Source organism: Mauremys reevesii, linkage group 18 (genome assembly GCF_016161935.1).
Source record: "Mauremys reevesii isolate NIE-2019 linkage group 18, ASM1616193v1, whole genome shotgun sequence".
In the NCBI taxonomy this organism is placed as follows: domain Eukaryota; kingdom Metazoa; phylum Chordata; order Testudines; family Geoemydidae; genus Mauremys; species Mauremys reevesii.
In genome coordinates, this window is record NC_052640.1 from 4,279,780 (window position 1) to 4,305,667 (window position 25,888).

At 52.2% G+C, this 25,888-nt stretch overlaps 1 protein-coding gene across 1 annotated transcript in view; it reads left to right on the forward strand.

Moving 5' to 3' along the window:
- The first annotated feature begins 8,194 nt into the window (after positions 1-8,194).
- The window catches only part of TMEM119 (transmembrane protein 119), a 38,607-nt gene continuing 20,913 nt past the window's right edge, over positions 8,195-25,888 (forward strand). The window contains exons 1-3 of the mRNA XM_039504441.1: positions 8,195-8,318; positions 8,877-8,952; positions 22,702-22,839. Coding sequence (XP_039360375.1) covers positions 22,768-22,839 — 72 coding nt within the window. The 5' untranslated portion in view covers positions 8,195-8,318; positions 8,877-8,952; positions 22,702-22,767. The remainder of the gene's footprint in view (positions 8,319-8,876; positions 8,953-22,701; positions 22,840-25,888) is intronic.

A 25,888-nucleotide genomic window follows, 5' to 3' on the forward strand; every position in this document is an offset into this window, starting at 1 on the left:
TCTGTGTACCTGTCTGTGGTGAAGTCTCTTCTGTGAACACCTTCTGGCATGGCCTGGGCCCTTTAAGACAGTGGCTCTCAACCCTTCTGTACAGGGACCCACCTCCCATTCAGCAATCTGGGAAAGTCTGGGTGGTCACACCCCTGACACCTCTTCAGGGGTGCTGGCCCTGGGCTCACATGCCACTACCTGGAGGGGAGTGTCAGGGTGAGCTGCTCAGAGACAGCCCTGGGCAACGTCACCCCCCGGGCCACTCTTCAGAGCCCGTTCCCTCTCCGGTGCTGCGTGACGGGCTGTGGGCACCCCAGTGCTGAACTCCAGGCAGTCGCTGGCCATAACTGTAGGTATCAAACACAGGGCATGTACCCCGCATTGGGAGGGAAATGTTGGGTGGTGTTTCTCTGACCCCATTCCTCTCTTGACTGTCCGAGTCATGGGCCTTTAGGTTCCAGTCTTTGTAATGTGTCCCTGCCCCGTGGTCTCAAACATCTGACACTGGGTGAGCTTTTCTTATAGGAAGGCACAGGCCAGAGGACAGTTACTGTTTGCTGCATCTTCTCTTGTGATGAGCCTTTTGCGCTGGGGGCTGTAGTGTGCTATTCACAATGAAATTGCAGGCTTGTGGCTAAACGTGCAGTGATTATTTTTATGCCCCATGTACCGAGTTCGCCGCTGTTGAAATCAATATTCCGGGGGCCTCCTAGCTCTGTCGAGCAGTGACTCACTGAGCCCTATCTGATCAGACACAGGGAAGGAAACGGTTCTTTGCACAGGAAAGTCCCAGGAGCTTGTGGTTAGTTAGGGCCCAACTCGGCAAACTGCTGAGCCCCTCCCTGCCTCATCCGTGCTGAGCTGCATGTTGCTCTTTTTTGACCCGGTCGGTCACCATCAGCAGGAGCAGGGCTATGTTAGCTTCAGGAAGCTTGTAAGCCTGCCCGTTACATTTCTGCCTTCATCCCTAGCTCTCCAGCCGCTAGGGAGAAAATGGGAGGGAGGGCGGATTCTCCCACAGAGCCGCAGATGTCCGTGCCGAGCGGCGAACTCCATCCGGCCTCTCTGCGGCAACTCGCAAACGGTGCGGGCGGGCAGGCCTCTTGGGTGCAGCAGGAGGCGGTGGAGTGGAATTGGAGCCCGGGGTCAGAGATGGAGTCAGAGGCCAGGTGCCAGAGCCAAAGTCACCTGGAGTGAGACAAGGCAGGAGCAGGACTGGAGTCAGGCTGGGAACTCAGCTGTGGGCGAATGTTTTGGGCAGCCACCACTCTGCTGCTGCTGCTGCTTGGCCTAAGAGCTGGGCTGCTGCCTCTTCTGACCACGCTGGTCCGGCTGCCTGCTGCAGGCCAGTGCCGCTCATTCAGTTGCCTGCAAACTGGCTCTGCTCCAGGCCTTGATTCCAGACAACAGGATGGGCTCGTGGTTAAGATGCTGGACTAGGAGTCAGACAATCTGGGTTCAGTTCCAGGCTGTGTGTCACTGTGAGAAAGGCAGGTCATCTCTCTCTGCCTCAGTTTCCTCCATCTGTAATACTGAGATAATGGCACTTCCTGTTACAGGAGTGCTTTGTATGTGTCAATAGCTAATAGAGAAGGTGTTGGTAGCTGGCGCTCAAGAATAGGTTGGGGTTTTGCAGGACCAATTCAACTCATGGTGGTTGTGCAACTGCAAATGGCTTTCTCTAGCAGCCCCAGGAGGTGCCCCTCCCTCACCAGGGAGCTTCAGCTGATCCAAATCAGGTTTCTCTACAAGCACCGCACCCACTGAAAACCAGATTAAACACTCCATGCTAGTCCGTCCTCTGCCCTGATCTTGGAGCAATGGTTTGCTGCGATCAATAACAGTACAGGGAGCCCATGTCACCTGACTGCCCCAGCAGCTGAGGGAGGAAATGATTAAATCTCCATCCTGCGGGCACTAGAATACTCCCCCGCCTGAAATAGGGGAGCTGTCGCCCAGGGCTGCATCAAAAGGAAAGTGAGCAGCTTGGCTGAGAAGGCAACAGTGATATCTAGGGCCCTCCAGAGGGACAGCCTGGTTCCTAGCTCACCCATCCACCCAAGCTGTCCCACTGGCTGGCCGCCTCTGCGGGGTGCCTTCCTCCCCCCTGTTAGTGCTCTTTCAGGCTATCCCCACCCGAGCCGAGGCCCTGCTCTCTCCCTGCGCTTTCCCAGGCACGCAGCAGGGTCAAGGTGCGACCTATCCCCTAGTCCCCCGCTGCTCCTGGGCCTCCATTCCCACCCCACCCCTCCTTTCTAGAGCCTCTTCCCCAGGATATGGGCCTGGGTTACCACCTGGCCCATCACAAGCCCTGGGCATAGAGAGCTCCTCTGAGATTATGCCACTGCTGCGTGCCAGCCACCGGGGCGTAACCGATGCCAATTCCTTTAACAACGATCATCTTCTAACGCGGTGCATGGCTCAGAGCCAGGCCACAGGTGGCGACCTGCCCGGCACCAAACTGGCCACGCTCCCCGGCTGCGTGTTGTGTATCGGAGCAGTGCCCCTGTGAGGTGGGAGCAGTGATTCTGGGAGGGGGAATTCTGAGAGGCGCAAGCCCAGAGAGACACCTGAGACAGTTCCTGATGGACTTACGCTGGCTTCTCTCACTCTCTCTCAAGGGAAGTTTTGCAGCCCTGGCGCCGTGTGCCAGGTTAACTCAACAGGGGCAGGTTTGGGGCCCTGTGTTCGAGGGGAGGGGACACTGAGGGGAGAGAGCCTTGCTGGGACGATCACTGCTCCTCAGCCTGGCCAGCAGGCAGGCGATGCAGAGAGCAATGAAATTCCAGAGGAGAACAGGGTGGGGGCCCCAGTTGCTATATAAGGTAGGTGTGCCAGATACACCCTCCAGCAGAGACAGACGTCTGCAATGGCTTCTGCACGGTACCCAAGTGGTGGTTTGGATCGCAACTGATGTTGTCTGAACCAGTTCATGCAGCTGTCCAAGACCGTGTGCAGGAAAGTCTCACTCTTCCGGCACCCAGGCACCTGCCCCTTCCAGGAACCCATCTGGGCACTGTCTTCCCACCACGGGCACCGTTAATCAGTGGCTGAATCTGCCAGCATTCTGCTCGCTCGCTTCTGAGCTGCACATGCTTTGGAAGACAGGGACCACATGTCTGCTATGGGAGGGCACAGCTGGCCTTGCAAAAAGAACCCCTCACTGGCACAATCCTTTGGCTTCTTGGGGAAAAAACGACTGGCCAGTGGGGAGGGACGTACATACAGGTGTTGAGGAGGATGGATGTTGGAAAATGTTTAGCAATAGCTGATTTCTGGCTGCTTGCTTGAGTGGTTAACCACAGTAGCAAGCCGGCTCCCCGAAGGAGATAACTTGTTTCACAGGCTTTGCACCTCCCAGCATGACTCGGCAAATAAGCTGAGTATGTCCCAGCCCCATGTTATCTCATATGAAGTACAATATGCAATGTGTGAGCCATTATGGTCTTCTGTTCTAGTAGGGAGCTTTGAAACAGGCAAAGCAGCGGGACAGAGGCCACTGAACTTAGGTGAGAGTGATGAACCAGGGGAGAGATCCTGCATGTTCCTGGGTAGGACTTTGGATTATAGACTAGACTGACCCAAGAGAATCTGTTCTGGCTTTTCTATCACATGGAACCCCTGCTTGCTGGGACAGGACTTTGGGAGTTCTGTGGGCTCCCCTACAGGGCAGACATGATCAATAAACCCCAATGGTTAATGTGTTTCAATAGACAGTCTCAATGTCTTGATTTAAGGAGCTTCTTGGAGAGAACCAGGATGCTCTTGGAACCTGCAGGCATTAAGCACCCTCAAGGTCCAGTAATTCCCTGTCTCCCTCTGAAGTGCAGATCCAGGGGGGATCTTCTAGTCATGGCTGTGCAGCTCTGAGTGCCGGGGAGCAGAGATTAGCAATGAGGAGATCTCAGAGGGGTTGGCAGCCAGCGCATGGAGATGCCTGGAGACAGCACAGTGCAGCGATTGCTGTTCTTGGCTTTCTCTGGGGAAACACATTGGCGGGAATGTTTTTACTGAGGTTTGAAAGCCAAGAAATGGAATTTGAGAATAGGAGCTTCCCAGTGTTGGATCTTGTTCATCTGCCTACTAACGGAAATGAAATGCATGGAGCAATAGTCTCTCACTGTTCATGCCTTAGGTCTGCAACTTTCCACAGGACATGTGCAAAGCTGAGCCCTCTGCCTGTGTCCGGGGAGCAAAGTGACTGACCATTTCTCGGGCTGCCCACATTGGCAGAGTTTTCCTCCTGCAGACCGCGAGTAGCAGGAAGAAACCGCCTGCTTTATTTGAGGGGCTTGCTCAGCTCTGAATAAGATGCTGGTTGGTTTTATGCTAGAACATGGTGTTGTCACTAGAGGGCGCTTAGACTTTGCCCATTTCAGGGCTGCATTGGCGAGGTAGCACCAGCCAGTGCACGGAAGGGGAGCACCTGGGACGGGTTCTGGTAGCTTGAAGATTTTTTTTCAATTATATTTTAAAAAACTCATGTACTGAATTTAAAAATACCGATCGTTAAAGTATGCAAAGGGGTTTTCTGCTGTGCTGCCAATGTTAGGAGGGTATTTCCATGTGGGTGGCCTACAGCAAGAATACCAGCCACCCCTCCTACCCTTCCCCTCTCTTCACATGCCTGCCTGCAAGTTTTAGCTTTGCTGCTGCTCCTGGGAAGCACCCCTTGCAAGGCCTGGGGCATAACTTGTATGTGAGCTTGTGCAGGGCAGCGTGGGAGCGACGAGGTTACACTCGGGCAAGAGACGCCCAGTGCAAATGACCATCAACTGGGGCACAGCGTAGTCCGGGAGCAGCCCTAGAGCCGAGATGTGAAGAGTCAGAGCTGGTTAGCTCAGGATTGTTAATAGCATCATTGTCCCTCCTCAGACAGAGCTGATATCGATGGGCTCTGAGACCAGAACATACCCCATCGCTACACAGCCACACACACTCCCTCCATGGCTTTTGGTGATAGCTGGAATGAAAGTAACATGATTATTAACCTCAGCTGATGCTTTCTGCCCATGCCTGCTCATTCCTAGAATTTTCCGTGTAGAGACCTGGCTTCTCCTGTACACCTGCACAGGTGCCCTACCATCACCACTCATCCCAAGCAAAATGCCTCCCCTGTGATCTGCAGGCACCACCTACCTAACCAAACCGTGGGTCTCTCTAGCCAGAGGGTCTGGCCTTCCCCTGAGCTAACAAGCCCATGCCTATCTCAACAAACCAGAAGAACTTACTCAGAAGCTAACTCCTGCTAACAGGTCAGGCCAGGAGAAGACTGTGATGTCTGGTTACTGAATCGGGGCCATAGTAAGTAAAGCATCCTTATTCAGCTGGAGTGGTTTGCTGAACAGGGATGGACGTGAGCACATCTTTAATCGCTTTCCTGAATCCTGGGCAATGTCTATTGTATATTCACTCCTATAAAAATAGCTTCGTCTAGCAACTGCTCTCACACTGCTGTAACTGACTATAAAGAACAGGCCCTGTCCATCCATGACATGATACTTTTGCATGAATAGTCTTGTTGGATGTCATGGACTGCGTGCGAACAGCTGCATTATTTGTAGCTGTATTTTCTTCACTAACTGCATAATTTTAAAAAGCTTTTAAACTCCCAACCCTTGCCATCCACCCAGTTCTCTGGAAAGGACTTAGCCACTCACAATGAGGCACAGATTTGACCCTTTAATCTTTGAGTGTCAAAGCATTTTCCCTCCTCCTGCTTTCCCCGCAACAGCAGCGCCTACCTCCTTTGTTTTTTCCTGGGATAGCAGCTGCTTATCTGAGATCGCTGCCAGCAAAGGCCTGCTTTGCTTTCTTGTTTAGCTAACTAGTAAATATTTCTCAAACATCATGCAATGCTTTCACTCTTCGTTTTGCGTGAGAAACTAGATGGGGAGACGTGGAGCTCAGCACTACTTTTAAAAAGTAATATTGATCATTTTAAAATAATGACTCTCTCCTATGGGGCCAGTTACATTTATGCACTAAATAATAATCCCTAGCTCTTGTACGGCTTTTTTCATCCATAGAGCTCAGAGATTTACAAAGCAGATCAGTATTCTCTCCATTTTACTGATGGGTGACCTTGGGCAAGTCACTTCCCCTCCCCGTCCCTCAGTTTCCCCAACAGGCCAGTGACAAGGCCAGGAATAGAATCCAGGTCTCCTGAGTTCCAGACCAATGTTCTATCCACTAGGCCATACTGCCTCCTGGAAGCCACCTATAGGCCTAATCTGAAATTCAATGAAATCAGTGGCAAGACTCCCATGTGCTGTAAGGGCTTTGGATAAGGCCCTGATTGGGAGTTTTTCTACTTTTAAGGCCTGCTCCTGCTTCCGCTGAAGGTAATTAAAAATCTCTCACTGCTTTCAGTGGAAGCAAGATGAGGCATGAGTGCTTGTGCAGACACTGCAGCCAGGCACTGTGCAAGCTTCTCCCGTGTTGCTCTGCAAGCCTGGCCCAGGATGCTATCACTCCTAGGCATCTCTTGTAGGCAGCCTGAAATCGGTGGGTGGGCAGGAGTTCCTTATCGCGATACAAGGGGGTTCAGCCAGGAGCCTGGGGCTGCAATAATGGAAGGGAGATAGCAAGAAAAATGCCCCGCCAGTGAGATCGGTTTGACTGTGGAAGAATCTCCTAGGGAAAGTGGTTAAATGAGATTGGAGCGACACCACCCTGACCCTGCTCTAGACGGGGTTCCTCTGGGTCTCTGCCTCTGAAATGCCCATTGACCTTGAGACCGTCAGCCTCATTTCACTAGTGGCTGATGCTGGGGGAGGAGGGTCTAGGAGAGGGGTTTGGAGACAGGATTTCCTTTTCTTTAGCCATTGCAACATGTGGCCCACCCCAGATGAGGGCAGAACATGTGAGGCCTTTCCTGCTATTCCAGAAATGCTGCCTCTTGGGCTTTCTGATTGTTGAGATACTGCAGACAGAGGCCAGGATGTTGGAAGAATTTCCCCAGTAAGGCTAACAAGGAGCGAGAGAGAGCGCTTTGGGTGTCCGCCATGCGGATGCCAACTGCATAAGCCACAGAGGGTCTATTTGAAGCATTTCCTTCGTCAGTTGCCAGCAGAGTTTGTGTGCTCCTTAGACCTGTGCTGGCTGCATCTGGCAGACAGTGCCAAGTCACGGGCTCAGATATGGAGGTTAGAGGTTTGAGCGAGGTGAGCAAGCTTGCCTAGGTTGGTACCTGATACTGTTTCCTTGCAGTATGTTATTCAGCCACTTGGTGACTCTGCCTTCTGTACAGAGCTCCAGATGGGGTGCGGACTGCGGTACATGGTGAACAGAGGAGACCAAGCAGGAACCTGAGCTGTGTGGAGCCTGTTTGCATGTGTAGTTGTAGCTATCTTCTGTAATAAATGCCTCCTGTTTAAGATGGACTGAGAGGGCCGAGACTACTGCAGTACAAAAGCACAAAATAGCGCACAGACGCTCCACCCACGGTAGGAATTCCCCATGAATTGTCCGAACTCCTCCTTGCCTGGTCTCCAGTTCAAATTCAGCATAGCCATTACCACCTCAGAGCTGGATGGGAGCCAGTGACAAGGACAGAGGGATGGGCATGTCGAAAACCACAATGATTAGCACCAACTGTGTCCCCCTTTGGGTGCTCTGAGGGGAGAAACCAAGGAATGAATGGGACATGCAGCCGGACGTCTCCTTTCACCCTCAGCAGCTGGTACCTGCTGATCAGAGGTGAGCCCTATTGCCTGGGATGGGTGGGGATGGGCAGCAGATCTACTGGGTGCATTATAGCTATACCATTGATGCACGGCACAATCCAGGGCACGTCTGCAGCACCTTCCATCTGAGGAGCTGAGTGCTCACAGCTCTCCTTGGGGTCTGATCTCTGTCTTGTTTGCAGATGGCTCTGCCAAGGTCGCATTGCGAGTTTCTGGCAGCTCCAGAGACAGAATCCAGCTCTCTTGATTCCACATTCTAGACAAAACCATCTTTCCCCCACTTCTCAGTGTGTAGATAAAACTTCCCGCTCCAGGACTGTCAACCAGGCACTTTTTGCTGAGAGAGGAACTGAACAAGACAAACTCAGATCTCAGCAGTGGTGCCCACTTATCTAATAGATAATTGATAGACATGCTGTCCCATAACAAGCCCTTCCATTCTTGGGCATGAGCTGTAACCCTGAGATTCCGCTCACAGTCCTAGACTTAAATTCAGTCATTTAGTGTTTCCATTTCTAGGGGCTTTACTTTAAATGTTTCCTTTTTAGTGCTAATTAATAGAGGCCACAGTTTGCTCCTGAACTTGAGCCAGATGTTGGGAACATGACACCAAGGCTGTTGACCCCGAAGATGGCCCAGGTAAGTATCCTTTGTCACCAGAGCTAAACTCTGAGCTGGATTTCTTGGTCGAAGTTTGTAATTACACGTGTTATTTCTGGGTCTAAAGTGGCATTGCCACATGGCTGGGAGTGCTGGGTGCAGCCAGCAAAGAACGCTGAGGGTAGTGGGGGGGTGATCCTGGATTTTATGTTTGTAGCTGAAATCGTCCCATGTCTAACAGCGGGAGGGAGACGAATGCCTGTGACACAGAGGCAGCACTCAGTCAAAATAGGAAGGAGATTTAGGATTATTGCTGGGCCTGGATACCATGGGCCAAACTTTTAGAGAAGCCCCACACGGCGTGTGCCCTTCCTCTTGGCACTGCATCTGTTCATCCCATCCAAGTAGCTGGGTGTCTGTTTTCCCAGTGCAGCTCGCATGCTTGCAGTCAGTGTTCTGATGGGGGTGTGAAAAGTTGGCTCTGGCTGTCACTGAGATCACAGCCGTAATCCCAGAGAGGCAAGAAGTGCTAACTGGCTGACTCTAGCTCACCCTCATGCTGATTAACAGAACTGCTAAATCTTCCTTGTTGTTCAGATGGGGGAAGAGACGTACACTGGTTGCCAGCAGCATTCCAGGGGGAGGCAAATCGGAAAAGAAAAGGCTGATAAAGGTTGGTCTTATTTTTCTTACTAATACACCAATTAACGTCTAGGGTACTTAGTCCGTGTAGAACTCATTGGCTTAGGTCATGTGACCTTGTCTCCCTCTAGTGGCGGCATCAGCAAGTACAACGGCGTGCCTGTTACCACTAACTGCAGTTACTCCTCCAGCTCCAGTGGGAGGAGCTTGTGCTGTTCAGAGGCAATGATGGCCAGCGGAGAGGCCACTGGGCTGGGAATTGAGGGACCAGGTTCTAGTCCCATCTCTGCCTTGAATTGCCAGGCAACCTCGAGCAAGGCAACTCTCTGCTCTGCGTCTCCGCTTCCCATCTGTAAAACAGGCACCGTGGTGCGGCCCTCTTAGTCTGAAGTGCCTGGAGAGCTGTGAAAAGCTGCTCTGTTGGAGCTAGCGTAAGTTTGGTGCTAAGGATCCCATGATCAAACTCCATTTACAGCCCTTAGCACGTGGCTGCGGTTTGTTAGACAGAATCGGGCCAAATTTCTGTTGCAGATGACTCTCCTGCTTCGGCTTCCATGGAAGTCGAGGGGAATTTTGCCTGAATAAGGCATGCAAGGCTGGGCCCAGAACTGTAATAAATTGTGAGATTCCGTTGCTGCAATGGCCTTCAAAGGGATGTGGGTGAGCGCAGGAAGATGGTCTGTGATGGAAACTTTACTCGTAATAGCCCTGCAAAGAATCTTCCTGTAAATAGAGAAGTGATGCCAGTTTGGTTGTTTATGTGGGCTGAGGATGGATGCTCCTTCCCCACCCTGTGGGTGCTAACGGCTTATGTTTGTTACAATGCGACTTGGAGCGCAGCTGTGGTCAGCACCATCACCAGTGTCCTCAGAGCTCAGCAGCCTCAGCTTCAGGGGAACTGGTTTGGGGTCTGTTGTGAGAGGGATCGAATGCTGCAGTCTTTCCTCAGGCAAAACTCCTATTGAAAGCAGTGTTTGTTTACCTCTCACCAACTGGGAGCGAACGAATCTGAGCTGTTAGGTGAATGCTAGTGTCACACACTCAGCAGCGGGTTCAGCACTAGCACCTGGTGTGAGTGATGCAGTGCACACCCGCTGTTCTGGGTTGCGAGATCATTTCACTGTAAAGGGATTTCCAAGACTCTTGTGGATGTTTTTAACCAGCCCCATGGCAGGCTGCAAATTGTAAAGTCTTTTAAAATACCATGAGCAAGTTCCCCTCTGAGCTCCAATACCAGTCCTGGCAAAGGGAACTCCGTGTGTGCAGAGAGAGGCAAATATTTGCATCGAGGTGGGATGGGAAGTCTTGCCCTGACATGTATTTTGGGCTAAATTTGGGAGCTTAAATCCCACTACATTTTTTGTTGTTGATTTAGTCCAATGTCCAGCTTGAACCAGCTGTTGCTATTTCGGCTTAAGTCCAAGTCCCGTTAACTTTAGTGAATAGTTTTAAAACATGCAAAGAAGTCTTAGATACAGTGTTTTGTTAGAGCATTGGCTGCAACAGAGATAAAATCTGCCTGCTTTACGAGCTCCATCTCAGAGGCCTAGGCGCTCCTAGGAAGCCATAAAATACACAAGGGAAAGAGATTCATTAGCAAGCTCATTGGTGTTATTTTTTTTGTTTTTTAGCCCTCTTCATCTAGCAAAACCAGAGAGATTAAAACCCAGGACAAAACAGCAGTCGGGGAAGTAAAATAACACTGGAGGGTAATTTTTCCCAGCAGGACACAGAGCAGACCCAAGGGCTGTCTTTTTTGGCACATCGCCTCTGGAGCGGCTATGAATTCGTCTCACAGCGCTGTTCTTCCGAGTAGCGGCTCTAAAAATGGCACGGTCTGGCTCCATGTTTATTGTCTTCTTGACTCCAACTCTCAACTGCGCTTTGCTGACAAGTTGAAAGATGCGGGGTGGGGGTTCTGACTGCCAGCCCAGAAAACTTCTGCAGGGATCTGAGAATCAAGCTGGGTTCCTTTCGGTTTCTGCAGCAGGGTCCTGCAACTGGAACTTAGTTAGCAGTTTTGCAGATGGCATATGAGACCGAATAGAATCCAGCTCTCTTTCCGCTGCTGCAGAGCGAACAGGAGTAAAAAGGGGGTAACGATGTATTTATGTCCCTGAAGTCATCAGCTGTAACTACACATTATTAGCAGGGCTGTGGAATAGGAAAGGCTCATTTCACGTAGCCCCTTTCCAGATTAGAACCACATTTCAAACGACTGTCTCTGCATTAAAAAAAAATTGCTGTTAATTCAGCTGCTTTTGCCTTCCTGGCAATGCCACTGACTGCGAGGCCGGGGGGGCTGACTGAGGAGAGTGGCATGCTGCTAGACCACAGTGGGTTTCTTCGAGCGGCAGAAGACATCTGATACAGCAGCCATCTCTAAAGTGTCTGGGCTGTGGGTGAACTTAAGGCAGCATTTTTTGCTTTCAGGGCTGAGAGTCCTTTAATTTTGGTGAGGGCTGGGCTCCCATCAAAGATCCAGCCCATCAAACCAAAGACGAGGGAAAACGTATATATTTTTTGAGAGGAGCGGTATTTGCAAGCTTCCCACTCACCTTCTGGTCTGACATTCTCAGAATTCAGTCGAGGGGCATCAGAACAAATTGCTTGAAGATCACATTTGAAGATTTTGGTGTTTACATTCATACACTGCTTCAAATATTTTCCATCTGAGGCTAATAAACCTCGCTCTGCCCTCGCTTTATTCTGGTGAATGTAAATGTTTACAAATGAGTCAGCAGCTGGTTAGCCTGTGGCCACAGGAAATGGGAGCTTTGAGCTCGTTAGTTTAAGCCCTGGGTCAGTAGGAATCTGCAGACTGTGATTTTTCCATTGCAGGAATCGAGCCTCGAGCAGCGCTCTGACTTTGCAAATTAAAGGAAAACCAGAGGCCATCCAGATGTTGGCCATGGCGACTTCCTCCCGGGAGGAGGAGGAGGAAGGGGGTAGATAATTTTGCTTAGTTATGCAGCCTTGTATTTTAAAGCTGGGGCAAACGGATACTAAAACATTTCGGTACCTTGAAAAAGAGAAGCGTGTTCCACAGGTAGGATGGGCAGACTGGCACCTGTGCTCCTTCTGAATCCTGCCATCTCTGCCCTTTCTGAAAGATACAACCCCCAGCTCCCCTTGGTAACCAGCCTTTTCTTGAGTCAGGCTTGTCTGTGTATGTAAATCTTTCCCACTGAGAGAGACTATGTAAAATCAGCTCAGGCATAGATCCGTCTGTAATAGTCTTGTCCTCCAGAGACTGGAGTCTTACTCCTTTTCCTTGAGCTCCAGTGGCAGAATTTGGTGATTTGGGAGCAGTGGGGTGTGAGTTCTGCTCCCAACTCTGATGTCTGTTTTGTTTGGAGCCGTGGACCCCTTCGCATTATTTTGGATTGAGGTTGCCCTGGCATAGGTGTGACGTGGGTATTTTAGGTGCATCCAGGAGTACAGGAGTATTTCAAATCTAGCCAGATTACAGATGAACAAAGGAGATGGTGGAAGCTTCATAGCTTGAGCCATTTGACACTGGCCTGGGGAAGGCAGTGAGGAATATGCTGTGGGGAAGGATGCTGTCTCTGCTGAAGTTGTAATGGGTCATTCACATACCCAGCTAATGCACAAATGAGCAGAACTATCTGACTCCAGTAATTTTGTGAGCTGGGTTTTTTTTCAGTACCCAGTGTTCCCATTCCCTTGGTATATTGAGGGCCATGGAATATTGATTCAGTAGAGAACTAATGCCGGTGGTCCCTGGATCTGGAAATCAAACCACCTCATACCTGCACTTCGAGTTATAGGGTCTGAGATGAACCCCTAGTCTAAAGTTCTATTGAGGGTCAGATGATCCCTGCCAGGAAGGGGCTATTTTCCTGCTCTGATTCAGAGCCACCTGCATCTCATGGAAACTGTTCTCATGTGATTTGGCCTCCAGGCTGCAGAAATCTCAGATCAGGGGACTTCTACCATTCAGGGCAGAAATCTCCCAAGAACAGCTCATGGGACTTTTGTGGCTGTTGAATCTGGACCTTTTATCACTGATATGGACTCAACTCTGAACCCCATCCTAAAGCTGCTCCAGACCCCAGCACCACCTGTTTGGTCATCCACTAGTTAATTACACCACCTCCATCTTCACTGAATTTCCTAGGTTTTTTTACAAGAGCGCTCTTCCCTTTACATTATCTTTTTAAAAATAACCTTTCTTCATCACCTAGACCTTTCTGTCCACATGAAAAGTCTGTGGTTCCATAATGAAAGCTCCTGCTAGTTGTTATTACACTGTGTGACTGCCGTCCACCCTGCTCTGCATAGTGTATTTATGGATTATAATTTGGCCATGTTTCCATAATTAAAGTGTTCTCAGCTGAGACACACATCAGAGGAACTCCTGCTACTGGAGATGGCTCTTAGTAGTTCTTCTTTTAGAATTTCTTTAAAAGGCCTGCACTATAATTTCCTACCCCATGAAATACAACATGTGTTACAGAAAGCCCATTTTCCAAAGATAGATGGGAATGCTGCTGTTTCTTGTCAGCTGAAGTTTTTGTCTCATGATGCAAGAAAATGTTTTTTTTATAGAATATTTGTTCATTTGTAAAAGAATTTTCACTACTTTGAAAATACCTATTGTTGGTAAACGCTGGACGCACAGATTCTTGAGTTTCTCTCTCAGCTGTATTCTCCTTCCCCATTTTAACAGCTATTAGGAATATCCAGTGAGCTCCCAGGGCTTCAGTTCTCTGTTTGGAAGTCACTGGAGTGTGTTGGGAAAAGTCCTTCCAAGTTACTTTCAGCAACACATGTTAGTTCCCATCAAGTCCTGTCATGCCAAAGAATTCAGCTTTAAGAGGCAGCTCATATTTTTACAAGGCGATCTGTGAAAGCTCGTCTGCGGAGAGATTTTGAATCTCTTTTGCTTTATTTTCTGCCCCTTCTGTTCGGAGTCCTGCTCGCTCACTTAGACCAGGTGCTGAATTCTCTCCCCAGCCTTTTGGATTTACCTGTCTCTTACCTACACCACACCTTTGCTCTGGCAGCTTTAATTTGCTGTTGACTCTTCTATGCTGCAGCTACTGATGGTTCACGTTATATTGGACTTTCTCTGTCCAGTACAATAATTCCTCCATTTACAAACATGATCACACTTTGATGCTTTGAATTCAAATACTCTAGTTGGAATTTTAAAAGGACTGGACAATATAGTCACATGTGCCCCACTAAGCGCAAGTACCTTCTAAACAGTTCCTTACATGACACAATAATTGGTGCTCCCATGCTCGCAAGCCAGCCTGCAGGTCATGGGGTGGAGAGCCTGGGAGCCCATGGTGTCTGGAGGCATATGGACACAGCCCTTCTCAGTAAACCTGTGGAACTCCTTGCCAGAGGATGTTGTGAAGGCCAAGACTATAATAACAGGATTCAAAAAAGAACTAGATAAGTTCATGGAGGACAGGTCCATCAATGGCTATTAGCCAGGATGGGCAGGGATGGTGTCCCTAGCCTCTGTTTGCCAGAAGCTGGGAATGGGCAACAGGGGATGGATCACTTGATGATTCCCTGTTCTATTCATTCCCTCTGTAGCACCTGGCATTGGCCACTGTCGGAAAACAGGATACTGAGCTAGATGGACCATTGGTCTGACCCACTCTGGCCGGTCTTATGTTCTCCAGAGAAGTTGGGCAGGTGGCTAGAAGGTGTTCCAATCCAGCTGTCACTGCCGCTGGCTTGAGAGCTCTCAGAGCACTGTTTCAAGCCTTAGATCGGTTTCTGTCTTCTGAGGGTCTGTCCAGGGTCCCCCTGAGTTTTCCAAGCCACCCAGACGGGGAAGGAATCAGCTGTCTGTCTTAAGGATAGCATCAAAGGGGCGTGTCCTCCTTTGAGGGGACAATGCCAGAAAGAGAGGCAGATCTCAGAGGGTCTGGTGTTTGGAGCAGCACCCAGGAGTGCTTCTCTGGCCAGCCCAGAGCTCCAGAATATGACAAACCCATGAGAATAAGCCCTGTCTTCTGAGCTTGCTGATTTTCCCCTCCTTTGGTGGCTTTGGAGATGGCCTGCACAAGATGAGTCCCTTACACTGTGTTTCTGGTACCGCCAGCGCTGAGCGGGAAATGAAAAGCAAAGGGGAAAACGGGAAATCAGAGGCTAGGCCTGATGGCGGCTCACACTGGTTCTAAATTAGCCCATCTTGTTCGCACATCCCCCTTTACTGGCGTTACCCCCCGGGGCCAGTCTTTCTGCAGCCGTGTGTGTCTGCCCCACGTCTCCTCTTTGCATTGCTCATTCCCTTACCACAGCTTTGCCATCACAGTTCTCTGTCACAGGCCTGGTCTACACTATGCGTTTAAACCGAATTTAGCAGCGTTAAACCGATTTAACCCTGCACCCATCCACACAATGAGGCCCTTTATATCGATATAAAGGGCTCTTTAAACCGGTTTCTGTACTCCTCCCCGATGAGGGGAGTAGCGCTGAAATCGGTATTGCCATGTCGGATTAGGGTTAGTGTGGCCGCAAATCAATGGTATTGGCCTCCAGGCAGTATCCCACAGTGCACCATTGTGACCGCTCTGGAAAGCAATCTGAACTCGGATGCACTGGCCAGGTAGACAGGAAAAGCCCCGCGAACTTTTGAATTTCATTTCCTGTTTGCCCAGCGTGGAGCTCTGATCAGCACAGGTGGTGATGCAGTCCCAAATCCAAAAAGAGCTCCAGCATGGACCGTACGGGAGATACTGGATCTGATCGCTGTATGGGGAGACAAATCTGTTGTATCAGAGCTCCGTTCCAGAAGACGAAATGCCAAAGCATTTGAAAAAATCTCCAGGCTACGATAGACAGATGCCACAGCAGGGACTCAGCACAGTGCTGCGTGAGAAGCGTAACGGAAAGCCAAAGAGTCAAATGGACGCTCATGGAGGGAGGGAGGGGGTACTGAGGACTCTAGCTATCCCACAGTCCCCGCAGGCTCCGAAAAGCATTTGCATTCTTGGCTGGGCTCCAAATGCCTGAAGGGTCAAAAACATTTTCCCGGGTGTTTCAGAGTGTATGTCGTCAATTTACACCTCCCCGCCCCCTGAAAGAAAAGGGAAAAAAAATAGTTTCTCGCCTTTTTTCAATGTCACCCTATGTCTACTGCATGCTGCTGGTAGACGGGGTGCTGCAGTGCTAAACAGCAGCATCCTCTCCCCTCCCCTCCCCGGTGGCAGACGGTACAGTGCAGAAGGACTGGTATCCGTCCTCGTCATCAGCCCATGAGTGTTCCTGGCTGGCCTCAGTGAGGTCAGCCGGGGGCGCCTGGGCAAAAATAGGAATGACTCCTGGTCATTCCCAGCAGATGGTGCAGAACGGCTGGTAACCATCCTCATCATAGCAACTGGGGGCTGAGCTCCATCAGCCTCCCCCCCACCCCCCGTCATGTCTAAAGAAAAGATTCTGTACTGCCTGGACTAGCATAGCAGCGGGGGCTGGGCTCCTTTCCCCCCTAGCCTTTAATGTCCTGCCTGGACTATCATAGCAGCTGGAGGCTGCCTCCCCCTCATTTTATCTCACTAAAAAGTCAGGGTTTCTTATTCCTGCATTCTTTATTACTTCATCACACAAATGGGGGGACACTGCCACGGTAGCCCAGGAGGTTTGGGGGAGGAGGGACGCAACGGGTGGGGTTGTTGCAGGGGCACCCCCTAGAATGGCATGCAGCTCATCATTTCTGCGGGATCTCTGGGGCTCTGACCCAGAGCGGCTGTGCTCGCTGGTTCTCTAATACACTTGCCCCATATTCTAGGCTGGACTGACTCTATTTTTAGACAAAACATAGGAAGGGAATGACCAGGGGAGTCATTCCCATTTTTGCCTATGCGCCCCCTGGCTGACCTCAGCGAGGCCAGCCAGGAGCACCCATGATAGCAGCAGACGGTACAGAATGACTGATAACCATCATCTCATCGCCAATTTACAATGGCAGACGGTGCAATAACACTGGTAACCGTCTCTGCTATCTTGCAAAGGCAAACGAATGCTGCTGTGTAGCAGTGCAGTACCGCATCTGTCAGCAGCATCCAGTACACATACGGTGACAGTGACAAAAGGCAAAACGGGCTCCATGGTTGCCATGCTATGGCGTCTGCCAGGGCAATCCAGGGAAAAAGGGCGCAAAATGATTGTCTGCCGTTGCTTTCCCAGAGGAAGGATTGAGTGACGACATTTACCCAGAATCACCTGTGACACTGTTTTTGCTCCATCATGCACTGTGATCTCAACCCAGAATTCCAATGGGCGGGGGAGTCTGCGGGGAACTATGGGATAGCTACCCACAGTGCAACGCTCTGGAAATCGACGCTAGCCTCGGTACATGGACGCACACCGCCGAATTAATGTGCTTAGTGTGGCCGCGTGCACTCGACTTTATACAATCTGTTTTACAAAACCGGTTTATGTAAAATCGGAATAATCCCGTAGTGTAGACATACCCACAGAGAGCTCCAAGAACTACGGCATCCAGGCCCTGGGCTCAGCTTGGCTCTCTGGCTGGCCTGTTCCCCAGCTACTCTGGCGTCTCGAGCCCCTCCCCAGGGCTGCTCCAGAACACTGCTGGCTTTCCCAGCGGGGCCTCGTCCCCTTGATTTCCTGCTGATAGGGGCGTGCGGGGAACTGGGGCTGAACAATCTGATCCTGCAAAGTGAGTCTCTGGCAGAGGATCAGACCGAGGAGGCTGCAGGAAACCCTGCCCCTGTGTGAAGCCACAGGGGAGCAGGAGCTGGTGGGAAAGAACCTCCCACGTAACCCCACAGCTGGTCCGATTAGCAACGGGCAGCCCCTGCGCTGTGCGTGCGGAAAGCCCCACGGGAGGCCAGGCGGGTGTCCCTGTGAACTGCCCAGCTAACAGAGCAGGCTGCTGCTAGCACCTGAGGATGTTTGCCTGAACCTGAGACTGCTCAGCACAACAACACACTTCGCCAAGTCCCCTTGCCACCCCCAGTAGCCTCCCTTGCACCCAGGACCGCAGCATGGGATTGAAGCAGAGCCCTGGGCCCAGCCCCCTCCCCAGCGTTAGGGCCAGGGGGGCCAGTCTCCCCAGCTCTGTGCCAGCCAACCCAGCAGCCGAACTCTTCCTGACTCCAGGCTGCTCTAAATCTGGCCAGGAAGGTGCATCGCTCGCGCTGTGGCGAGGCAAGTCTGGCCCGGCTGGGGTTCGGCAGAGGACATCGGTTGAGAGCCTCGGTGGGAAGACAGATCAATGGCCATTGTGCGATCCAGCCCTGAAGCTGCCTCAGGGAACAGACCTGCAGTGTCCACTCGTGGGATTTCTTGGGGGGAGGAGCTGGTTGGGGGCATCTGTTAAACGCCTGCAGCCGATTTTTACCCACTGCAGGAGACAGGTGGGCATAAGATGTGATTCTCCAGGGCTTGGGGGGAAAAGGGGGAGGCTGCTGCTCCAGCACCTGGGCTGGCTGCTGCTAAAGGGCGGCTCTGGGGGCCGCACTCCTGTTCCTAGCGGATGCTGCTGCTGAATTGTTTGATCTTCGATCACTGAGATCAGCCCTGGTGCGGCTGTTGGGATAACAGGCGAGAGATCCCCAGAGTGCTGAAGTGGTGTGACTCCCGGGCTTCCAGCAACATCTCCCGTGCTCCCCTCTCCCTGCAGCTTGCTCCGTGATTCCTTCCTGGGGGCTGCCTAACTGCTGAGCGGGGCCTGGGATCCCTCCCCTCCTTCCTAAAGACGTTATGGTGCCCGGCGCTGCGCCCGTGTGGTTTATCCTGGGAGCGAGGGCGTGAGGCTGATTCAGTGGAAGCAAAGAGTGTAACAATCGGGAGTGCGCAGACGGCAGATCATGTTGAGGGAGCGAAGAGAGCGGTCTCCTGGCTGCAGATGGTGGCGCTGGGTCTCCGCCGCTGCTCAGAGCCATGCAAATGCCCTGCTCTCGTGCAGGGCCTCCAGCAAGCACTGTGCAGCCTGCCAGGCCTCCCTGGACGGGGCTTTAGGAAAGTCACTGAACTGACTTGGCTTCCCCAGTAAAGTAACCCAGCGTGTCAGTTGCAGAACCAAGAATGGAACTCGGGAGTCCTGGCTTCCTGCCCTGGCGCAGAGCCCCTGTGCTCCCTCCTTACATTCGAGATGGAACGAAGGATCCTGAGTTTGACTCCTGCTCTAAGCTCAGGAACCCTCCACTCCCTCCTAGGGTCAGGCTAGAACGCAGAAGTCCTGAATCCCAGCTCTAAACCAGAGTCCTCACCGCTGCCTCTTGCTCTGTTGGATTATTACTAAATATTTGGGACGAATGTAACGATAGGGAAAGGTGCTGGTGTCAATATCTCCCCCACCACCCTGGCTCTGCCTGCACCCCTTGGCCCGGAGGGGCCGTGTCTAGCTTTCAGATGGCAGGCCCATCAGTCCTTGGCTTCTCAGCTGAAATTGCCAACACAGGAATTTTTCTGGTGTGGCCACCTTCGCCGTGGGACATGCACTGAGCTCGTTGCACTCAGGCCCCCGAATAGGAAGAGTCACTGCTGACTTAAGCTGGGTTTGAACTGGCAATTTAACACCAAAGGGCTCTGTAGTCTAGTCTCCATTTCGTGGAGGTATCCTGCCCCGCTGCCAGTCGTTCTGAGCAGAGACTACCCAGCTGCGTGGTGCCTGTGTTCAGAGACCCTCGCGTTCCTCTCAGGAGCTGAGGTGAGAGGGAAAAGGCCATTTCTTGCTGAGCCCCACACATCTGGTTGTTGCTTTTTCTGCATTAGCCGCATGGCCAGCAGCAGCATTCCTCAGTGTAATGCGTAAAAGCAAAGCAAGGATTTTTGTCAGACGTGCCCTTTATTGCTAAGACCAGAGCCCAGCTTTGGGTGGAATCACTTTGTCCTCATACAGGAATAACCCACCAGTGCATTGCTGGCTTGGAGAGATGGCCCAGGAAGGCGTTGCTATTGCAGGCTGAATGGCTTTCCCCGCACACGGGCTCTGAATCTGTTCATTAACTGGCTCGCTGTAGCGAACTCCAGGGCCCAGGAGGGAGTGTACCCAGAGAGGAGCTGATGCCATGTGAAGTAACTCTCAGGCCTGCGTGTGTCACGAACGTGGCCGGGTGGGGCGCCGGAGGGATTCTCCCAAATGGGGCTGGGATGCAATGCAGGCTGTTTGTCAATGGGAGGGATGGATCTGGGTTTTCTCTGCCAGCCCCTTCCCTGCAGCTGGGGAGTGAGGGGCACCTGGCAACCGGTGCAAACTGCGATGTGCAGGGACAGTGACTGGGCTGGATCCTCAGCTGGCGTGAGTCCAGTGGAGCTACAGTGGTTTCCACCAGCTGGCCCATTGTTAGTGTCTATACGCCTCCCCTTGGCACACCTCTGCCTCTTGCTGGGGGTGGCTCAGGCTGGTACCTCCTTGCAGCTGGGGGATGTGCCTGGGGCCAGCAGTGGGTGGGGTCCAGTGGCTTCCCCTTTGTGGTCTGAGAGTGTGGAGGGCATGTGGCTTCTGTTTGCTCGGAAAGCTGAGAGTGACTGTCCAGCTTCCCACGGCTTCGTTCCGGGCGATCTGAGCCCCCCGGCTGTGTTACCGACGTGGACTATTGACGATGCAAGAGGAACATCTGTGAAATCCTCAGGCCGGATCCCTGGCTGGGATCGATTGGACTTCAGCTGGGTTCTGCTGATTGCCACCCTGCTCCCGGGGCCATCCATCCTTCCATCTTCACCCATTCCGTTGTAGGTGTTTTCACAGAGCCTTCCACTGGGGCGTCTCAGGGCTGCTGCCTAGGCCCATCTTCACTTTTCTGAGATTTTGGGCAAGGTTTCGAAGCTGGGAGTGGGCATTAAGCAATGCAGCCGTACGGGCAGCTATCGCCTGGGGGGCTTCCTAGCGCACCGGAGTTCTGATCTCAGCTGAGCCCTCAAGGAGCTAGTGGAAGAGTGAGAATTCTGTTGTAATACAGTAGCTGGCTCATGGTCAGCTCCGTTTGTTCCCTGGAGAAATCAAGAACCAAGGGCAAACCAGGGAGGCTGCAGAATGTCACTGGCTGAGGGCGCCCACCCCGCGATCCCAGCTCTACCAGGTTCGGATAATGGACTCTTTGTGCGTGGGGAAAGGAATCTCTTTGTGCCCTGCAAATTACTTTTCTACCTTCAAGTAATTAAAAATCACATGCTACGAATATTCCATTGTGAGAGCTGTGGATAGACGCCGGCGTCTGTTTCTGCCCCTTTATCGGAGGCTTTGGCTAGCGAAGACACACGTTTCCAGATAACCCCCCTTGAATTCTTTCTGTAAGTCAAAGCAGCCTGAGTCCACCCCATACCCCAATACTGTCTCCTTTTCACCAGCCACGGGGCTGTTACTGTTTGCAGGAACACAGATAGTGCTGAGCCACCTTCTAGACATGGAGAAATGCAAAGCTGCTATTAATCACAGTTTGTATTTCCAGCTGGGATTCATGGGTGTGTGATGTCAGCAATGCAAGATAGTGATATGGCCTCCATCACCATCACATCAGAACCCCATGCACGCTTTACCCTGGGCTGTTATCGCCAGTTTGCTGATGGGAAACTGAGGCATGGAGACTAAGGGACTTGCCTAAGTTCACACCAGGAAGTCAGTGGCAGAGCTAGGAACTGAACTGAGGACTCTTGTGGGCTAGGTTAGGGCCCTAACCACTGGACCATCCTTCCTCATCTGCCTAGCTCAGGGCTCTGTGTCCAAATTCAGCCTGTCAGCTGCAGTATGAGGTAGGTAGGTAGGGAGCTGTTCTAGCCCCCAAGGCACCATGGGTTGAGAAAACAGTCCAACGTGTCCGCTGCAGAGGTAAGTGTGGAAGCCAGCAGGATGACTCTTGTTTCTCTGTTGTACCCACCAGGCCTGAGGCCCTCCCAGATACCTGGGACAGGAAACTCTGGCATGTGCCATCTCCTAGGGCTTCTCTCCGTGTTTCTAGGGCATTGTTCCACTGGCAGGGTTTTTGAGGTTTTCTCTGGGGTTTTGCTCTGAGCTGGTTTTTGTGTGGTGGTGTTTATCCGCCAAGCAATAAGTATCTGAGTGTCCACTTAGCCTTTCCTTTCAGGCCATGTGCTTTGGAAGGGAGGGACTGGGTTCTGAGTGCACAAGAAAAGGGAAAGGGGGGTGAAAGGTATCTTTGTTCCAACATTACTTCCAGGAGATACAACTTCTGCTCCTACAAGTCTGACCTTTTCCTCTGCTAGCAGAGGAGACAGCTAGCTCATAACTTGCGGGAAGAGGGAAAACGATACAGCTAGGTGGCTGAATGATAATACTGAGCATCTCCCAGAGCTTCACACTGGCAGGGCCTCTCCCATCCAAGGATCTCAGAGCTCTTTATGGATAGCGGTTAACCCTCACAGCTCTGCTGTGAAGGACAGGGCTGAAGCCTGAAATTCCCCCGTGTTTTGTAGGGTATGTCTCATAGACTCATAGACTTTAAGGTCAGAAGGGACCATTATGATCATCTAGTCTGACCTCCTGCACAAAGCAGGCCACAGAATCTTACCCATCCACTTCTATAACAAACCCCTAACCTATGTCTGAGTTACTGAAGTCTTCAAATTGTGGTTTGAAGACCTCAAGCTGCAGAGAATCCTCCAGCAAGTGACCCATGCCCCATGCTGCAGAGGAAGGTGAAAAACCTCCAGGGCCTCTGCCAATCTGTCCCGGAGGAAAATTCCTTCATCGCTTTGCAGGGTGAATTCCACTGAAGTACTAGTGAAAAGACACTCCCTGTGAAGGAGAGGGCTTTCTAAGATTCCAGGGCTGTGGGTAATCAGTGTTTTTTTTATCCCCATTTCACAGGGAGGGGAACCGCGGCACAGAGATTATTGAAGATGAAGGTCACACAATGAACGTGCTGGCCCTGTGATGAGCACACAGGTGGTCCTGGCCCCACACCTGTTCTCAGACCATGAGCAGGTGCAATTTCCTCAGCTTCAGGTAAGAAGAGCACCACGTTTCGCTGCACTGCGCCTGGTTTTGTTGCTTTCAGCTGTCCCTCTTCCTACCCCAGGTTTATCTCCATCCCATAAAACCCTGCTGGCATCTCCCTGACACCACAGGAAGTGAGTCACCTGCACAACGCAGCCCCCCTAGAGTGCAGGCCACAGAAGATGCGGTTTATGCAAATCAAACTGATGTTATTTGCAGTCTCCTGCCCTGGTCACTCACTTGTGCCCATCGTTTAGGGCAGGGGCGGGCAAACTTTTTGGCCTGAGGGCCACATCGGGGTTCTGAAACTGTATGGAGGGCCGGGTAGGGAAGGCTGTGCCTCCCCAAACAGCCTGGCCCCCACCCCTATCTGCCCCCTCCCACTTCCTGCCCCCTAACTGCCCTCCTCAGAACCACTGACCCATCCAACTCCCCCTGCTCCTCGTCCCCAACTGCCTCCTCCCGGGACCCCGCCCCTAGCCACCCCCCAGGACCCCATCTCCTATCCAACCCCCCTGCTCCCTGTCCCCTGACTGCCACAACCCCCTATCCACACTCCTGCCCCCTGACAGGCCCCTTGGGGCTCCCACGCCTATCCAACCCCCCCGTCCCCTGACCGCATCCCCTCCCTGAACCTCCGCCCTGTTCCCTGACTGCCCCCCAGGACTCCCTGCCCCTTATCCAACCACCCCGCTCCCCGCCCCTTACCATGCCGCTCAGAGCACCAGGACTGGCAGCGCACTGCCTAGCCGGAGCCAGCCAGGCGGCCGCGCAGTCTAGCACACCGGGGCAGGCCGGCGGCTCTCGCAGCCACGCTGCCCGGCAGGAGCTCACAGCCCCCCCATCCGGAGTGCTGGTGGCACAGTGAGCTGAGGCTGTGAGGGAGGGGGGATAGCAGAGGAGGGGCCGGGGGCTGGCCTCCCCAGCCGGGAGCTCAAGGGCTAGGCAGGACAGTCCCACGGGCCGTAGTTTGGCCACCTCTGGTTTAGGGCCTTTAGACGCTCACTGGGGCCTTGCGGGGATGGGGAAAGGGGGAAGAAGCCTGGGTAACGACGTGCTTTTATGAGCCTCCACAAAGAGTAAACTCTCGGCTGCCCTTGGAACGAGAGCCTGAGTTGAGAAGCTTGGCATCGCCCTGTTTGGCGGCGTTAATAACTCCCGCGGTGTTTGCCAGGTTGGAGCGCAGAACAGAAGAATCTGAAAGCCTAACGCTGCTGGGCCAGAGGGGTCTAGTGAGCTCACTCACTGTCTGCACTGTGTGTTTGTTAGCATTGGCTGGGCTGGGGGGGTTGTTAATAACCAGAAGCTTTTGAAACTGCAGCTTCCATAGAAATGTCAGCTCAAGGCCTGTAGCAAACAGCCCAGGCTGCCTTTGAAACACGGGGCTTTTCCCACTCATGGAAAATCAGGGGGCTCTGGGCATCGTGCTGTATAGTGATAGTGGAAATGGCCTTGGCTGCTACTGAGTCCTTCCGCGCACACGTCTCCGGGCTGGAGCATGTCACGGTCTGGACGTGGAGAACGATTCTGTATTGTTATGAAACGCATAGTTTATTATTTTGATAGCGCCAGAGATAGGCATGGCACTTTGCAAGCACATTGACAAGGGTGATATGCTCCTTCTAGCTTAAGGGCCATGGCCGATGAGGTGCTAGAGCTGAAGGATCTCCGGGCTTTGCCAGATCAGGCCCCATATCATATAACGCAGGAGTTAATGAGCAGACGTGAATGGGGAGCAGCAGCAATTAATAATGGGAAGGGGAAGGTGACAGTGAGGTCAGTTTATGCACAGGAATTCGTCCTCTGTGTGTGTGTGTGTGTGTACACACACACACACACACACACACACACACACACACACACACACACACGTTCTTTATGCTATGCGTAGGGCAGCAGTATAGGCAGCCAGTGCAGCACACGGTTTGGTAAGCTCTCCTTGGAGCTCTGCAGGGAGCTGTGCCAGCAAACATCCACCGAGAAAAGCAAATGACAAGCAGAGAGGGGCTGAAATTTGTAAAATTGCACGGTAGAGCTGAGCCTGGCTTGCAAAGGGTCCCGCAGAGCCCAGACAGCTGCAGGCACCCGCATTTCATCTGGGCTAAATTACAAAGCAGGAGCAGAGCAGCGAGACCTGCCCAGCGTCAGAAAGCTGAGCCACCCCATCCCGCAAGCTAAAACGGCATCCTAATGTCTGGGCTGCAGTGCCGCTGCGCGTGTCGTGTCCAGGCTCTCTCACATGGCTGCCGGGGGCTGACAGTTAGACGGGACCTCGGCCAGAGGCAGCAGAATCAATGTGCGGCAGCTGGGATCTGCTTCCAAGTGCCGAGTGGAGGAGGGGGAGTGACTTAGAGGCCCCAAGTGGGCAAAGGAAACAAACTGATGATGATAAAAGGGGACTTCCCGGGCTCTGTTGGGCACCCCCAAGATACCTTTGGGCATCCTCTTCAGCACGGTTTTGGCCCGCAAGGAAACTCCGGGGTCATTCTGGGTGACCTTGGGCCGATCTCTGTAACGTGTTGATAACGACACTGATCTCCTTTGTAAAGTGCTTTGAGAGCGACTGATGAAAAGTGCTACAGAAGAGCTCAGGATTCGTATTTTCTTCTCCATTCTCTGCACCTGTTTAGCGCATATTCCACACAATGCAGCGTGAGCTGGGCGGCCCGGCTGAGACCTCACCGGCTCCTGGCAGCTGGGCCAGCAGACACCGAATGCATTTCCGATGGCACTAGCCCAGCTCGGTGACCTGAGGTGAGCTAAGTTTGTAAGGTTCAGGGTCAAAACGGTGAGTGAGCGAGCCATGGAAACGCCCGTGTCCCCCACATGGAGGATGGAGGAGCTGGACGTGGTGTCACACTCGTCTACGTTTACTTTACATGGAAAATCTTTTTGAATAGCTCTACTGGAAATACTAAAGGGACAGTGTCAAGGCCCCTCAGGTACCTTCATCAAGCAGATAGGGAGAGGAAAGACTCAGGACTTCCCCTTTGCAATTGCCCGGCAGCTATGCTGTGCGTCTCTAATGCCGAATGCATACGGCGTGGGCCAGTGAGAA